At 35.1% G+C, this 18,495-nt stretch overlaps 1 protein-coding gene across 4 annotated transcripts in view; it reads left to right on the plus strand.

Annotated features, from left to right (window-relative positions):
- ALS2 (alsin Rho guanine nucleotide exchange factor ALS2) overlaps nucleotides 1-18,495 on the plus strand; it is an 81,971-nt gene that overhangs the window by 24,291 nt on the left and 39,185 nt on the right. For all 4 annotated transcript variants that reach the window (XM_037009181.2, XM_037009180.2, XM_037009179.2 and 1 more), the window contains 6 exons: nucleotides 151-305; nucleotides 3,053-3,990; nucleotides 7,021-7,378; nucleotides 10,549-10,717; nucleotides 11,633-11,729; nucleotides 14,648-14,725. In XM_037009181.2, the coding sequence (XP_036865076.2) occupies nucleotides 151-305; nucleotides 3,053-3,990; nucleotides 7,021-7,378; nucleotides 10,549-10,717; nucleotides 11,633-11,729; nucleotides 14,648-14,725 (1,795 nt within the window). The remainder of the gene's footprint in view (nucleotides 1-150; nucleotides 306-3,052; nucleotides 3,991-7,020; nucleotides 7,379-10,548; nucleotides 10,718-11,632; nucleotides 11,730-14,647; nucleotides 14,726-18,495) is intronic.

Below are 18,495 nucleotides of genomic sequence, written 5' to 3' on the forward strand. Positions count from 1 at the left end.
TCCCCAAAGCATAAAACAAGTGCTAGTTAAGCTGTCTGACCTAGCCACCCGTATGCTGTAAAAGGTATAGAGATCATGGAAGTATTCAGAACAAGAGGTGACAATTCTGAATTGCAAGAACAATTGAGCTATTTTTCTTGATGTTTGTAGCTCATCAGAGGCAGAAGGGTCCAAAGAAAGAGGCCTGGTCCATGTCTGGCAGGCAGGATCCTGTTCTGTATCACCAGAGAGATTGCCAGGCTGGGGAGGAAAGACTGTTCTTCAAGCAGCCCTTGGAGTGAAACATGGAGTCCTTCTGACTGAAGGTATTGAAAAGAATGGCTTAACAAATACTAACTGAAACTCTAACAAGTGCCTGTGTGTATAAGAGCAGGTAAGAGTTACTGGATACTCAGGAGAATGAACTCTGCTGGAGCCTATACTCTTCATTTGCAAACTATGTTCTCGCTTTCTTTATTGAAGTCAGATTAGTTCTTAAATTTAAGATATACCATCCATAGAATAAAAAGGGATAGTTACAAGTTTTACGTTTTGTAGTAACAAGTACATGAATAACTTTTTTTGAAAGATAACCTATTCAGAGGCTCTTGCTGTCCCTTTGTTCATTAAATGTACCAGGATACTAATGCCAATAATAGCTAATGCTTGTTAAACAATTGTGTGTGCCAGGCACTGCACTGAGTACTTTATATGTATTATCTCATTGAGTCTTCACAACCACCTTATGAGGTTGCTACTGCTTTATCCCAACTTCACAGATGAGGAAGCTGAAGGTCAGGGAGGTTAAGTAATTTACTCAAGCACACAGAGTGTTAGAGTCAGGATTGGAATCCAGAGAGTGATTTCATAGCCTGCCTTTTAAGCTACTTGGCTATATTGACTCAGTACAGTTTTTCTCAGGCATAAATAGCAGCTCATGAGAATATATTAAAAATGTATAAATCTGTAACAGATGAACCATAAGCTATAATCTATAGAGAGTTGCCTTTCTTTTTGCTGACAGTTTACCAACTCCATCATGGTAAATTTGAGTTAAGCCAGGACTGCCATCAACTCCACTAATTTATAAATTTCTACTCTGTAAGCATTTATTAAATATTCAATAATGCTTTGGTAATTTTCTTGCAGGCACTACAGAAAGATAGTCTAGGAAACAAAGCTTAAATCTGACCTTGGTGGCTTTATTGTGTAAACATGGATTTCTTTCTAACCTCTTTATTATTATAATTTATTATTGTGTTAAGCCAGAACTTGGAAAAAGTGTTATTTCAAAAATGGGAATTATCATCAATACCCACCCTGTACTTCACAATGTACAGTTCTAAAGCATATATAAATGGACTCTGTTATTGTTCTTTTATTAGTCCTTCAGTTAGGTGTCTCATGAACATGGTATCTTTTAATTAAATATCGAAAATCATACCTAAAAGTCTGGAACAACCAAGGGAAAACTTTAAAAAAATACATAAATAGCCTGTCATTATTCATATTTAAGCAGAGACCTGATTTTAACTGTAAAAGTTACAAAGAATGTATACAAGTGTGTAGTTTGAAATTGCATAATGATCTCAAATGCTATCTTCTCCAGGTGAGAAAATAGTACTAATTGAATGCTAGAAATTTTCAAGCTTCTTTGTCTACTCAGTTTGACCATTAGCTCATAATTCAACAAAGAGCTTTCATTGATTCACTATTCTTGAGGTACTCCAGTTTTTAAAAAGGCAGGTGTGTCTAAATATCCATTTCTTCTCAATATTGATCTCTCAAGTGGAATAACATCAATTTGCAAGAGTTGGTGAGCTGTGGCAAGTGTTTATTGCTGTATCACTTGAGAAGAAAAATTTAAAAGATCTTAACCAGTGAGCTTATTTTCTCAGTACTCTATCCAAACTAGAAATACCCTAATAAAAACTCTCATCTTCCCTCTAGCCATTATTTGTGTTCTTTCTCACACAGATGTTGTAGTGAGTTAATTTGAGTATGTAAATATATCTGCCATGTATAAAGGCCAAAGTTAAAGTATGTATTTTGTCATAATCATTCAATTGCTGCTTTGTGGAGAAAAAAAGTAGTTCTTGTTTCTTCATTAATTAAAAAAATGAATGATCTCTGGTCATATGGAAAAGTAAGGGTAGTGAGCTTAGTTCAATATTTTTCAAAATCCATGGCCAAGTCGTTGTTCCATTTGAGTTTTTTAGCTAGTATAGATCATATGCACATGCCCCCAACTCCCACAATACTGGACACAGGCAGGTCATCATCACTTATGTACCAACATACTGGTTGGTGCCTTTTTTTTTTTAATTCTAAAGCTACCCAGTCAGCCTTCATTCTAAAACTAGCCAAGTCATAGTTTCATTTGTTTATTGTGATGATTTGCTTTTTAAAGAAATGGCACCTTGGGAAGGTTATTTAGTACACAATAGATATTACACACAACGTTTTAAAATTACACGTAATATGATAAACAACATGAAGACAGACACATCTCATTATCACCATGATTTCTGCCCAACCTGGAGTAATGAAGCTAATTTCTTAGTTCTGGCCAAAATGAATCTCTGATATTTTTATGCCATTGCATTATTTTCTGCTGGTCTGACTTAGTAGTAGTGAATGTTTAGATGTTATCAAACATGTCTGTTTTATCTTCTGCTTATTTTATCTTATCATGAATGTTATTTTGTCTTTGAACACTTGGACTCTACTTCTGTAGTAGCCTACGATGATAGCTGTCAGTAGTGAATCGATGCTGGGAATTTCTAGGATAAGGCTGAAAGGAGCAGTACGCTTCCTTTAAAAGTAGCCTCCTGCAATTTGTAGAAGTTCTCACTATATTTCAGGATGTTAAGATATGTTATTAAAAGATATGTACATTTGGAATAATATATACATTTGAACCAAATATAGCTGTGCTTTTGAAATATAAAAAATCCTGTTTTGTTTAATGTAAAAGGAACTAAAAGTTCACTGATAAAATTCCTAGTTACTACTCTAACTCTCTTCTTTTTCTTTTTTCTCTCTTTTTTCTTTTTTTTTTTTAAACCTTTAGATGGTGAGGTCTACAGTTTTGGGACTCTTTCCTGGAAAAGTGAACAAGCAGAGATTTGTCCAAGTAGTCCCCTTCTAGAAAATGCCCTGGCTGGGCAATATGTTGTTACTGTGGCAACAGGGAGTTTCCACTGTGGAGCAGTAACAGACAGTGGCATGGTGTACATGTGGGGGGAGAACTCGGCTGGCCAGTGTGCAGTAGCTAACCAGCAGTATGTCCCAGAACCAAATCCTGTCAGCATTTCTGATTCTGAGACCAGTCCTTTGTTAGCAGTCAGGATTTTGCAGTTGGCATGTGGTGAGGAGCACACTCTGGCATTGTCAATAAGCAGAGAAATTTGGGCATGGGGTACCGGTTGTCAGTTGGGTCTCATTACCACCACCTTCCCAGTGACAAAGCCACAAAAAGTGGAACATCTTGCTGGGCGGGTAGTACTACAAGTTGCCTGTGGTTCATTCCACAGCTTAGCACTTGTACAGTGCCTTCCGTCCCAGGATCTGAAGCCAGTCCCAGAAAGATGCAACCAGTGCAGCCAGCTCTTAATTACTATGACTGACAAAGAAGACCATGTGATTATATCAGACAGTCATTGTTGCCCATTAGGCGTGACGCTGTCAGAATCCCAGGGAGAACACCAGGCCAGCACTGCCGTCAGCCCCTCCGCTGAAACCCTGGACAGCCAGGGAGAAGTATTTGAGAGCACTTTTGTAGAACATGAACTTCCTGTTGTTACTGAACTAAATGTTGGAAATGTTCAGACCGCAAGTGGTGGTGCCATTTTCTCCCAAGAAGACACTACGGAAACAACTGAAATTTCTTCTGCCAGAATTATACCATCATACCCTGACACTCAGACAGCAAATGAATATGTGCAGAAACTGTCAGAGCATTCAATAAGAGAAAACTCTGAGAATGGTGAAAAGCCAGTGCCATCACAGGTACATGCTAAATTTTACAATGTAAAGGTCATTCTGGAGTTGGAGCTATACGAATTTTAGAACCTTTAAAATGCTTAAAGTTTGGTAGCATTTTTAATTTTTAGAGTTTGACTATAAATCCATCTTATAATGCAATCCTGGATAAGAAAAACCTGGATAAATTCAAAATCACTCTTTAGGTTCAAATTCTGGCCCTTTCTGAGGTTGAAAGATGATTGCTGGGCTTGTTTTATAAGTAGCAAAACCCCTGTTTTGTTTCCTAGTTCCTTTCCCCCCATGGCTAAGGTACTGAATTGTGGTGGCCCCTGAATAGGTTAATTTAATGTAATCGTATATTCACAAAGATTCCTCTGACCTGTATTTGTTCCACTCTTCAAATTACATAGTGAAAAGTCCTTTCCTTCTTTATCAGGAAAGGTTGCTGTGCAGTTGATCCCTCAATTAATGGCAGATTTTTAAAAATTCCTGGCATTTTATATTGTTTGAATTTTTTTCAGCTGTACCTGTGGTCCCTACTGGGCTTCACTGTGGGAATAGGATTAATATTTTCTTCATCTTATTAAAACTATTCTCACTTTGAAAACTTAAAAATGACTGTTTACCAGTAGCATACAGTAAAGATTGAGTCTCCCTGCTTAAAAGAAATTGTTTTAAATGGATAATCTGTTTTTCATTCCTAGGGTAAGCCTTTTGGTTTTGCTTTTACCAAAACTCTAAAATAAGAAAATGAAACAAAACAAAAACATCTAATCATAGAGTAACTATCCTGTGGTGTTTTCTTAAGTTTTTGAAACCACATAGCCTTTTGATTCTTTATTGTTACACTGTGAGAATGAGAACATGGCTTAGAGGTGTTTGTAGAAACATTTCTGTTTCACAGTTTACTCATTGAATCTTGTGGCTTTTGATTTTTTTTTTAATTATGAAAAAGCTGCTTGGAGAAAGGTATTATAAAATTCTAAATGAAATGAAAATAATAATTTAAGAGAAATGTATGTAGAAAATCCCTAGACTTCACAGAGAAGCTATGTAGTGACTATAGCATCTTACTACGCTGATGGACAATGACTGCAATAGGGTGGGTGGGGACTTGATAATATGGGTAAATGTAGAAACCACAATGTTGCTCATGTGAAACCTTTATAAGATTGTATATCAATGATACCTTAATAAAAAAAAATTGAAAAAAATGCTGAAAAGGTAGCCAGAAAAAAAAGAAAAGAAAATCCCTGGCCTTGAACATGCTGATAAAAAAGCTTGACATTTTAAAAATCATTCCTCTGATTTTTAAATTTGAAGTAAAAGTTTATTGTATACAGTTTACTTGGCTATTAAATTATCATCATTGAAATTACATTTTCCTTTTGGGCTTTGTTAAATATGTAATTTTTTTTACTACTTATGCTGATTTTGACTTATGTGTTCATACTAAATTTATTTCAATTTTTATGAATAGTGTCTCAATCATACAGCTAATTCATTAGGAATTTATGTAGTTTAGGACAGGTGTTTTATCGCCTGGCTAGATACAGCTAAAAGTATTTTATTTTTGTGAAAAAAAACTATTTGGCAATGAAGCATGTATTTTACTACTGAATTTTATTATCAGTTCACTGGGATTCCTAAAATTATGTCTTTCATCATAATTGCATGTTATATATATTTGTTTTATTTCATGTATCATTAAATATAATTATGTAGAAAAGTCAGGACAACAGCTTAAAGTTCATATAAAATGAAGTTTTATGACTTACCTCTATTAATAAGAACCCCCTAAAATAGTCACCCCTAAATGTAAACAAAGGATGAAAATAGTGACCTTAGTTCTTCTGAACAGGTTATCATAAGAACCCTATCACCAAGGAATTAATAGGCTTTGTATTTATTGTTGGTTTTATATGGGGTATTTGCTCATTTTGTTGAATATTTTAATTAAAGACTCACTTTCACAGGAATAGATCCTCTGAATTTAGTATTTAATTCAACAAAATGTACTGAGTACCTACTACAATTTAGGCACTGTGCTAGGCAACAGGAATTATTCTCTGTAAGAAAATCAGAAGCCAGCGTGAAAAAATTATTTTGTTTTGTTTTTCAATTCAGGACAAATTATAGAATGTACGTATACCCTTTGGAGCCTTTGGGTAGCATATGAAGCAAATTTTTCATCATTATCTATGTTGAAAAGCTAAAAGCTTTTTGTATGTTTAGTAGGTACTTCTAATGACTTTCTTTTTTAATAAACAAAGATGCTTGACAGCTCAGAGTTTCAACTGATTTTTCATTAAGATTAGAAACTTTAATTTGACATTCTAATACAACTATGAATAACACTAGAATATCAGCTCTAAATGTTAATTATTAACCTGTCACATTTACTCTCTATGTTAGCAAGAGCAAAGGTGATCCTTCAGTTTACATAGCCCCTGGGTCATAGAAAATAACTCATTGATGAGACAGTAGAAGGATTTTAAACTTAACATAATTTTGGGGGCTGATGGGTCAGAGATACAACTTATTTTCTGCCTGTGTGTGCTGTGCCTAAATTTCCATTTATAAAATCTTTTAGGAAAAGCCCCTTTTTAAAAGTATAATTCTAAATATATTTTTTAGTAACAATCTGTGTAAATTTTCCTAAAAAGTGATCAATAATAAAACTTCATTTCAACCTTCTCTGTCCAGGGCTTTCACAGTGTACTTTATATTAAATGCTATATTTTCTATACCTTTCTTCCCTCTCCCCTTCTGCTATGCTTAATTTTATAAAAGCAACTGGGATTTATTTCTAAACACCGTAAAAAATAACACTAAAACGAAAGGAATGCTTTTGGTAAGGAGCTATATTTTGAGCACTCATTTTTTTATCTTGTGTTTAATCTGTGATCAAGAGGGGATGCCTTTCAATTGGAGATGAGACCTTGTTTTAGAGTCTTATATTTGCAAATGGGGATGTTAAACTTTCTTTTTATTGATTGCTTGTTGTATAAGGAATTACATTTTTATATGCCTTTTTATTTGTGTATATTTTAGCCTCTCGTAGAAGAAGCAATTCCGAATCTTCACAGCCCACCAACCACAAGCACCTCAGCCCTAAACAGTCTAGTGGTCTCTTGTGCATCTGCTGTTGGTGTGAGAGTGGCTGCGACATATGAAGCTGGGGCCTTGTCTCTTAAAAAAGTAATGAACTTTTATAGTATAGCCCCTTGTGAACCTGGAACTCAGGCAGGCAGCAGTTCCGTAGGCCCAGAAGGCCTGAAAGACAGCAGAGAAGAACAGGTTAAACAGGAATCAATGCAAGGAAAGAAAAGTTCAAGTCTTGTGGATATCAGAGAAGAAGAATCAGAGGGAGGAAGCCGAAGACTCTCCCTCCCTGGATTGTTGTCACAAGGTAAGGAATAGCCAGGTTTGAATTGACTTTTGATGAATCCAGGATACTCTTCACATCACATGCTATATTATGATAAGTTAGCTTTCCTAATTGCTAAAGCTGACGGATTGAAATGTCAAAATGTATTTAATTTTGGTCATTTAGGTAGTTTTAAAAGAAAGTTGCATATTCTCTGCTTTATAGAAAGGACTTTAAAACCTTTTTCATGATGTCTGCCTCTGCTTATGAATCTAATATTTTATTGTTTTGGAATGTAGCAATAGCCTCCTTATTTCCTCATTGGGGCCTGCACTCCAGATTGGTGAAGTTGCAGATGTGGCCATTGGATAAGTGAGGAATTACTGTGCATTACCTGAAAGTGGAGATAATTTTAGACTTCAATAAGAGAAAACTATTCTCTGAGACCACTACTAATACAATTCCGAGAATATTAAGTATGCAGTTGGTTCTCCTACATATCTCTACCAGTTCAGGAATCTGTCATGTAGACTTCTGATTCTCAAAATGTGTTCTGCAGACCAGCAACAGCAGCACCTGGGAATCTGTTAGAATTGTAGGATCTCAGGCTCTACTCCTAACTTAGTGAATTAGAATGTGCACTATATATTACACAACAGCATCTCCAGATGACCAGTGTGCACATTAAAGCTTGAGAAGCATTGGATTAGACCAAGAGTTGGCAAACTTTGTCTGTAAAGAGTAAAGAAATATTTTATGATTTGTAGGCCATATGGTCACTGTATAAAACTACTATGTTATAGCCATAGACCATACATAAATAAATGAGCAAGACTATATTCCAATAAAACTTTATTTACAAAAAAAGGCGATCAGAAATAATCCAATTAAAAAATGGGCAGAGGAACTGAACAGACAGTTCTCCAAAGAAGAGATTCAGATGGCCAACAGGCACATGAAAAGATGCTCCACATCGCTTGTCATCAGAGAAATGCAAATTAAAACCACAATGAGATATCACCTCACACCAGTAAGGATCGCCACCATCCAAAAGACAAACAACAACAAATGTTGGCGAGGTTGTGGAGAAAGGGGAACCCTCCTACACTGCTGGTGGGAATGTAAATTAGTTCAACCATTGTGGAAAGCAGTACGGAGGTTCCTCAAAAAGCTCAAAATAGAAATACCATTTGACCCAGGAATTCCACTTCCAGGAATTTACCGTAAGAATATAGCAGCCCAGTTTGAAAAAGACAGATGCACCCCTATGGTTATCGCAGCACTATTTACAATAGCCAAGAAATGGGAGCAACCTAAGTGTCCATCAGTAGATGAATGGATCAAGATGTGGTACATATACACAATGGAGTATTATTCAGCCATAAGAAGAAAACAAATCCTACCATTTGCAACCACATGGATGGAGCTAGAGGGTATTATGCTCAGTGAAATAAGCCAGGTGGAGAAAGACAAGTAGCAAATGATTTCACTCATATGTGGAGTATAAGAACAAAGAAAAAACTGAAGGAACAAAACAACAGCAGAATCACAGAACTCAAGAATGGACTAACAGTTACCAAAGGGAAAGGGACTGGGAAGAATGGGTAGGAAGGGAGGGATAAGAGGGGGGGGAAAGAAAGGGGGCATTATGATTAGCATGTATAATGTGGGGGGAGGCACGGGGAGGGCTGTGCAACACAGGGAAGACAAGTAGTGATTCCACAGCATCTTACTATGCTGATGGACAGTGACTATAATGGGGGTTGTGGGGGGGACTTGGTGAAGGGAGGAGCCTAGTAAACATAATGTTCCTCATGTAATTGTAGATTAATGATACCAAAAAAAAAAAAAATAGGCAGTCAGCTCTGTTTGACCCATGGGCTATCGTTTACCATAGGAGTCCTAGACTGTACTAAAACTTAACCTGTCTTACTCTACTCATTTCCTACATTTGTTCTATTTACTTATTGCACCCTTGTTCCACTGAGTGCTTCTGTTATCATGATTCTAATTCTCGTTGTCACTAGATTTTCATCAATACAAATAAAACCCTTAGTCCTCATTAATTTGAGAGTGTGTGTCTGTGTGTATATAAAGAAAGCCCATAAATTCTGTTAAGCCTGCAAGGAGAATCTTGTGCCAACATTTTCTTATTCTGAAATGTCTTTTAGCATTTTCAGTATAAATGTATTTGAGATCTCCTTGAACGACAGTGTGGAATATTGATTTTTGTCATGTCATTAGGCCATATGAAATCTGCATTCCCATTAACAGACTAATTTCCCTAGGTTAAATTTTACTTAGTAATCTAAAGTATCTGTAGAAAAATTTTACATGTACTCTTTTTCCCTCTCTTTAAATTATCTGGCATATATCTTTGAGGACATTTTAAGAAGATTTACTTAAGTCTCTGTATGCACAAATGGATGGTACACCCACCTGAAAAGATTGATTTTAGCCAGTGATGATCACATTTTTGTGGTCTACAAGTTAATGACTAGGTCTACACTTAGTGACATTTGGTGGTTTTCTTCTAAACATAGCCTTTCATCAAATTGGTGTGCAAGATTTACATAGTGTTACGTGCCTTTGTTACAATTTTGAACACTGAAAGATGTTAGCTTTCTTTTTTAAAAGATTAAGTTCTCTGTGAAATAATTTGAAATAGGCCAGAAAAATACAAAAGCTTTCTAGTACTTCCCATTCATAGTCTTTTTTGTGCCATTTAAACTTCTAAATTTTATATCTAAATCTTCTATTATAATGTTTATATTTGAACTTAGACCTTAGCTTTTAACTTAAAAGGGAGAAGTATTTGTCAACTTTAGTGTAGTATTTGTTAAGTATATTCTTTAGAATGTAAGTTCCACAAGATGTCACGTAGACATCCTGAATAACAAATGTTACACAGAAAAGGATTCTGTGGCCAAATGTTTGGAAGTGGGGCTGGATTTTAAAAAATTTTGTAAGGCCTTTAATTGCAGGACTTGTCAGGGCCTTTAGCATGCTAATTATGTGTGAATCTCTATAGGGCAGGAAGGAGAGTATTGTAGGCAACATTTACCAAACTCCTTTAAGTGTTAAATCCTCATTTTTGCAGAGAATCTATAGAATATGCTTCACAAATACCATGTTAGTGTATTTCTTTGAAAATCAGCAGTTCTCAAAATCCACCCATCTACTCCCTTACCCTGTCTCTGGTTTGTTTTCAGTTTCCCCCAGGCTCTTAAGAAAAGCTGCGCGGGTGAAAACACGGACAGTGGTTCTGACTCCTACGTACAGTGGAGAAGCAGATGCTCTCCTGCCTTCTCTGAGAACAGAGGTGTGGACTTGGGGGAAAGGGAAGGAAGGACAGCTGGGGCATGGGGATGTTCTGCCTAGGTAAGTGCTGCCTGTATTTACTACTAGGAATTGGCTTAAACAACTTAATCTCTGTCCTGTACAGGTCTCTAAATCCCGACTTCCTCATAGAGGAAATCTGGTTTCCTTCTAGCTCCAGATTATTGTACACGGTCAACATCATGATTAAAAGAAAAACCAAAAAACCTATCATCTCAGTTTTGAATTTGTTCCTAACAATAAAGGACTTAAATATCCATGGTGTACCTTTTCATCTCTTCATCGATGTATATCCATCTTGGAATACAGAAAAGTATGTTTGGAATAAGATTGTATTTCATTGGAATACTTGAATGGTTCAAATTTTTAACTAAAAAAAAGCACCAAAAATTTTTTCTTGAAAGGTGTTTCTCTGATGATGCCAAATTAACTATAACTGTGATAGTAAACCATGTCTATCCATGTAGATCAAGAAAAAGCTGTCATTTATGAATAACTCTTGTGATATTAACAAATTAGGTATTTGTGAAGATGTGTGAGTGGAATGATTAAAACAGGCAGTTAATATAAATGTCTCTACTCTGCTAACTACAGGATTAAAAAAGAAAAAGAAGACTTTTTTCTTAAAAAAGAAACTTCCCTCTGGTTCTATTTCATTGTGGCATAAGTAGACTTACTCTCTGCCATAGTGAATCAGTTAGTAGTTTTATGATGTTCAACAAATTCTGAATTATGGTGACTACTCGGTCATTGATAGAAAAAGATTAAAACCATCCCAAATTACTTAAAATATCTAGAGTAGACTGAACATATATCCAGTATTTTTATTTTAATGTTTTCTTTTGAAATGTCTGTTTTTTACTTGAAAGCACTTACTCTAAATTTGAGAAAGGCCATGATTCTTGCTGGAATATTTCTTACTTTGAGTTTGTGTGTGTATATATGTTTTTCTTTAAGGCTTCAACCATTGTGCATAAAATGTCTGGATGGTAAAGAAGTAATCCATCTGGAGGCAGGTGGTTACCATTCTCTTGCACTTACTGCGAAATCCCAGGTAGGAAGCTTATTAAAAACAGATCTTAATTTCATGGAAGGCCAACATGACAAAATTGCACCATCATTTGTTGAGTATCTTCTTTGCATCAAGCAACAATACCATATCTCATCTGATCTTTCCAATGTTTCACATTGCATTGTATTATTTCCATTTTACAGATAAAGAAAGGGAGGGTTCCAGAAAATAGGTAACTTGCCTAAAGTTCCAAGTGTAATAGAGTTTGGATTAAACATCCATATACCTGATAAAGAAACTTTCTAGAATGTGCTGTCATGAAAAAATAGAACTAAAAATTTTCCAGGGATTGGTGATTTTTTTTCTTCTTTGTTGAAGAAAATCTGTAAGACACTAAGAAAACAAAAGGCATTTCTCTTTTAAAATGTGGAATCTGAAAGTGATCTCCAGAATCGCTAAAACTGCCCATATATGTAAACCCTAAGGAAAGTAGTTCTTTTAAATTATTCTTAAATATATTCATTTAATGATTCTTTATCAGTCATTGTATATTTTGGGGAAAAGTCAATAAAAGATTCTAAGCCCTTTAAATATTTTATTTTATTTTAAATTTCAGATACTAGGCTGGCCAAAAAACTAACATAGCCTGTATAAATAAATATAAATGCCAGAAAAGAAAAGCATAATTTATTGTTATTACCATGATAAATCATCCAAAAGCTTTAAAAATGAGAGATTAAGAAGGTGATCAATTACAAGATAAACATAAAAATTGCTAGTTCTGTTATATATATAAAAATAAAACAACATACTTAGAGGAAAAAATTGACTGTTTACAATTGTAACAAAGTATTAAGGAAATAGAAATATTCTTAATAGGAAATGTGTAGAGCACATATGACACAAACTCAAGAAGTCTTCTGTTAGGTCATTAAAGAAAATAGATGTGAAGGGAGAGAGATGTTATTTTTAGATGAAGTCAGTGTTGCAAAAATGCCATTTCTCCCCAGGACACTAAATCAGTCTACTGTAAAATCATACAATTTCCAGAATAGTTCAATATAATATTTACAACTTGATAAAATGATCCCAGAGCTATTCTAGGAGAATAGGTATAGGAAGTGAGTCACATAAATGCTGAAAAAGAATGGAAAGGAAGTGTAAGAATTAGCCTTATAAAATATATTGTAAAACTACAAACAAATCAGTGAAACGGAAGTATACAAAAGTATAGAAATAGACTCAAGTATGTATGAGAGTTTGATATATGATAAAATTGTAATCTCTAATCAGTTGGGGAAAGAAGATTGAGTATTCATTAAATACTGTTGGAACTACTGGCATCTTATTTGCAGAAGAAAATCAAGATAATTGTACATATTCTACTCTGGGTGGATTAAAGATGTAGACATTAAAAAACAAAACCTTGCATATATCAAAGCAAATGATTGTTTTCAGTAACCTTAGAAATAGAAAAGGACACTGCATCAAAACCAGAAATTAGAAAGTAAAGATTATATGTTTGCCTACATAGTAATTCAACAAGTTCTAAGTAGTAAAAACACCATAAACAAAATAAAATATATAACTAGGAAAATCATGTGACATATATGACAAAATGTTACTTCCTAATACATAAAGAAAAATTGTCAAAGAACATTTATGTTCCATTCATAAAAGAAGAAATAGAAAGTCCAGCAATGAAAAGATGGTCAACCACTTAGTGAACAAATTTAAATTAAAACAACAGTAAATTTTTTCTCATCAAATTAGCTAGGATAGCATTTAATTGGACCTTGCTGAAAGACAGTTTGTCAGTGTGTATCAAAAATCTGAATGTGCATATTCATTGATCCAGAATTCTTTGCATAGGAATTTATCCTAAGGAAATAGATACACAAATATGTATATTCCAAGATTTTTCATATAATTTGTATGTTAAAAATTAGAAATAATTAATAAATATACCTACTTCACTAGGTAATTGATCAAATATACCCACAGTGGTATTCTATATAAATGATGTTGTAGCTCTGTACTTAACTGACATAGGAAAATGTTAGCATATAGTGTTAAGTAAAAACATTAGGTCACAAAACATTATTGATAGTATAGTCCCATATTGCACTTTACATTTTGTGTATACATTATATCCAGTAGGCATTAAAATTTATGGAAGCGTGTGTGTGTCTGTGTGTGTGTGTGTGTGTGTGTGTGTGTGTGTGTGTGTGTGTGTGTGTGTGTGTGTTCCCAAAACAAATAGTTGTTTCTAAGTGATTGATTCATCAGTGGCTTTCATTTCCTTTTCATTTCTTTGTACTGTCACAGTTTTGTATAGTGACTGTGAATTACAAATTATAAATCAGAATAAACAAAACTATTTTTGTTAAACAGTCATTGTGATCTAGTTTCTTTTGTCTGCAGTGGAGCATACTTGTGTTTCTCCTACAATGACTTTTCACATGTGAAAAGCTTTCTAGTCATGCCATTGTACTCCTACCTACAGAGTAAAGAATCATGATTACTTTTTCTTTATAGCATTTACCTTATTTATCTTTGTTTATATTTTTATCTTATTTTCTTTGTAAGTGGCAATATAGGATAATTCCCGGGATTAAGTCTGGGCTCTGCCACTTAAAAATCTGACTTTTATGGGCCCATTTCCTTATCTGTTTAAAAAAAAAGATTATCATGAGAATTAAATACTAATTAATGCAAAAAAGGTCTTAAGAACAATGCCTGGCAGGTAGTAAGCACCTGAAAAAAGTTATTATCCCTTGGACTGTGGCATCCTATTGTACTCTGCCCTTTATGTCTGGTCTTGTTCAAAAATGAACTTTCTTATTATCTGTTATATTTGAAAGCAGAAAGACTAATTTATATGCTACTATAAAGATTCAGAATTAACATGCAAAATCAGATTCACAACTGCTACCTGCTTTCCTGTGGCTTTCTAACAGGTTTACTCATGGGGTAGCAATGCCTTTGGTCAACTTGGGCATTCCGACGTTCCAACAACGGTTCCTCGTCTTGCAAAGGTACTTTCGAAAACTTGATAGCTTTTATAGCGACTTATTTCATAATTCTGTTATAACACTTTTTATTTCTCCATTTCATGTTTTAAAACATAATTCTATAATTGTAACCTGAATTTATTTTGATGTACTTGAACAAGATTTTTTTAAACCATGAAGTCACTTGTTTTCAAGCTAAATGTTCTTTTTTTAAATGTGTTAGTTTATTTTTCTTCTTAGTTTCCACTGTACATTGACTTTCATAGCTCATTTGTCTTATTTTTTTAAGTTAAAATGAAAAAGTTATTTCTTTTAAGACAAATGTTGACTTCTGAGCTTTATATTACCAAGTAATGCCTACTCTTTGACTTCTCACTCAAGGTTGACTTTTGCATAACATTATTTGGTGGCATTATATTTTTAACCATAGTCACAGTAGTAAAAGTATTTTGTAAACCTTTTCATTTTCTATAGTGAAGCTAAAAGTATAGACATTTTCCTTCACTATTGTGTAAGTTAGTTTTGTAATGTAATACTATTTAGAGATTGGTAGCTTCCAGTCCTTTTGATAAAATTCTGGAGGAGTGTTTCTCATCTTTTTTCCTGCCTCAGTATCCTGCAGAAATACTAAATTTTCATCAATAGTATTGACTCTTTATGCAAGATTTGTTTGGCAGGGAGGGGAAGGGAGTTTGTGTGGTGATAACCTAACAAAATGGAATATGGAGCTCATATGTTTGTGGTTTGATTCTGGTATTTCCTCTATCCTAAGACATGTATGCCCCACTGACAGTAATAGAGACTAAAAAAGAATAGTCCCCTCAATTTCAGGAACATGATTCAAATGTAAGCTACAGTTAATACATATTCCAATAATTCGTGTATTCATTGTGCCCTGTGCATCTATCACTATGTAAGACTTTTACATCTGCCTTTCCTTCCCTGTAGGGAAGGAGAGAAATAAAACATTAGGGAACAGTTATTACTTCTAGCTCCAATCTTAAATATATTTAGTATAAAACATAGCAGTGGTAAATATTCAGTTTCTAATATTTTACACATAAAAAGATTTGGTAAATTATGTTGTATTTTGTTTATTTGAACCAAAAACACATTTATTCATACTAAGGAAAGTTTTGTAATATAGCATGGAGACCCCAGAAATCAACTATTTACTTAACATTTGGAGTCAGATGAGAGAGAATAGTTTGTTACAAGGTTCTAGTTTCATTACTCTTTCACTGTATATATAAAAATTTAAGAAACAAGATTTTTTCTGGGGGGAGAGGGGACTGAGAAAAGCAAAGTCATTTTCATTAACCTGTGAATTAAACATCAATGTCAGTGCAGAGTGGGATCTGAATTAGTTTTAATTAGAGACTAAGAAGACTCTCCTTGTGCCAAAATTTTAATTCATTCTTTGTAAAATTAATAGGCAGTCAGTTGTTTGAATAGCCCGAATTTCAGAAGACAGTGTCTATGCTGGACACAAAATAACCTAGGATTTGGAACCTGTCTAGACACATACCTCACAGAGCAGAGGTTTTTTTGCCTCTCAGTCTAAGAGTCACAGCTGAAGATGGATTGGGGTACAGAGGTTGGGTCCAGCAACACTTTTCTTCAGATGAAATCTTAAGCATAAGACCATACATAAACTATTAAATTTGGAACTGCTTTAGTTGAAGCATGAAGGGGGTGATACCTGGCTTTCCATGGTGGTCCCTGAATCACTATGTGGAATCCTAAGGTTTGAAAGCCACTGGTTAAAGGCCATGGTGATCAAACTTCTACAAACATCAGAATCACCTGGAGAGTTTGTTCAAGCAGATGCTGGGTCCCACCACCCAGTAGCACTGTGGCCTAAGAGTCTGCATTTCTGACGTGTTCCTAGGTGATTGCTACTGCTGCAGAGACTACTCGTTGAGAACCACTGATCTAGGTGACCCATGTAGATGGGTTTCTAAAGGGTCCTGCCTGTTTCAGCATCCTGGGAGTTGACACAGTGAAGTCACATCAGAGAGATAGTGAGTTTCAAGTGGGAAAACTAAACTGTAGCACCCAAGGGTTTACAATGGAATTTAGCCTTGTTAAATTCTCTTTTTAATATTGATTTTTAAGCACACAGCTGAATGTGAATGGACCGAAGTATGTCCTAGCTGTCAGAATAGGGCTCTAGAAGACTCTGCACCTCTTGACTGTAGTATAGGCTAAGTCCTGTGAGAACTTCAAAAACAATGAGAAAATCAGATATACAGTAATTCTTTTTTAAATTCCAGTTGTGTAGGTTTCTATGAAAACAATCCAGTTCTAAGACCCATAGACCAATGGAACAGACTAGAGAGTCCTGATATAAACCCAACCATATATGGTGAATTAATATATGATACAGGAACCATGGGCATACAATGGGGAAATGACAGCCTCTTCAACAGCTGGTGTTGACAAAACTGGACAGCTACATGCAAGAGAATGAAACTGGATTATTGTCTATCCCCATACACAAAAGTAAACTCGAAATGGATTAAAGACTTGAATGTAAGTCATGAAACCATAAAACGCTTAGAAGACAACATAGGCAAACATTTCCTGAATATAAGCATGAGGAACTTCTTCCTGAACCCATCTCCTTGAGAAAGGGAAACAAAAGCAAAAATGAACTCATGGGATTACATCAAACTAAAAAGTTTATGTATGGCAAAGGACATCATCAACAAAACAAAAAGGCATCCTACAGTATGGGAGAATATATTTGTAAATGACATATCCGACAAGGGGTTAACATCCAAAATATATAAAGAACTTACACACCTCAGCTCCCAAAAAGCAAATAACCCGATTAACAAATGGGCAGAGGATATGAAGAGACAGTTCTCCAAAGAAGAAATTCAGATGGCCAACAGACAGATGAAAAGATGCTCCACATCACTAATCATCAGGGAAATGCAAATTAAAACCACAATGAGATATCACCTCACACCAGTAAGGATGGCCAGCATCGAAAAGACTAAGAACTGGCAAGGATGCGGAGAAAGGGGTACCTTCCTACACTGCTGATGGGAATGTAATCTAGTTCAACCATTGTGAAAAGCAATATGGAGGTTCCTCAAAAAACTAAAAATAGAAATACCATTTGACCCTGGAATCCCACTCCTTGGAACATACCCAAAGAAAACAACCTCTCAGATTCAAAAAGACATATGCTTTTTGAATATGTCAAAAAAGACCCCTATGTTTATCGCAGCACTTTTTACAATAGTCAAGATATGGAAGCGACTAAGTGTCCATCTGTAGATGAATGGATAAAGAAGATGTGGTACATATATACAATGGAATACTATTCAGCCATAAGAAAGAAACAAATCCTACCATTTGCAACAACATGGATGGAGCTGGAGGACATTATGCTCAGTGAAATAAGCCAGGCAGAGAAAGACAAATGCCAAATAATATCCCTCATGTGGAGTATAACAGTGAAGCAAAACTGAAGTAACAAAACAGCAGCAGACTCAGAGACTCCAAGAATGAACTAGTGGTTACTAAAGGGGAAGGGTTTGGGAGGGTGGGTGGGGAGGGAGGGAGAAGGGGACTGAGGGGTATTATGTTTAGTACACATGGTGTGGGGGATCACGGGGAGAACAGTGTATCACAGAGAAGGGACGTAGTGGATCTCTGGCAACTTGCTGCACTGATGGACAGTGCCTGCATTGGGGTATGGGTGGGGACTTGATAATATGGGTAAATGTAGTAACCACATTGTTTTTTCATGTGAAACCTTCATAAGAGTGTATGTCAAT

Source organism: Manis javanica, chromosome 12 (genome assembly GCF_040802235.1).
Source record: "Manis javanica isolate MJ-LG chromosome 12, MJ_LKY, whole genome shotgun sequence".
Classification (NCBI taxonomy): domain Eukaryota; kingdom Metazoa; phylum Chordata; class Mammalia; order Pholidota; family Manidae; genus Manis; species Manis javanica.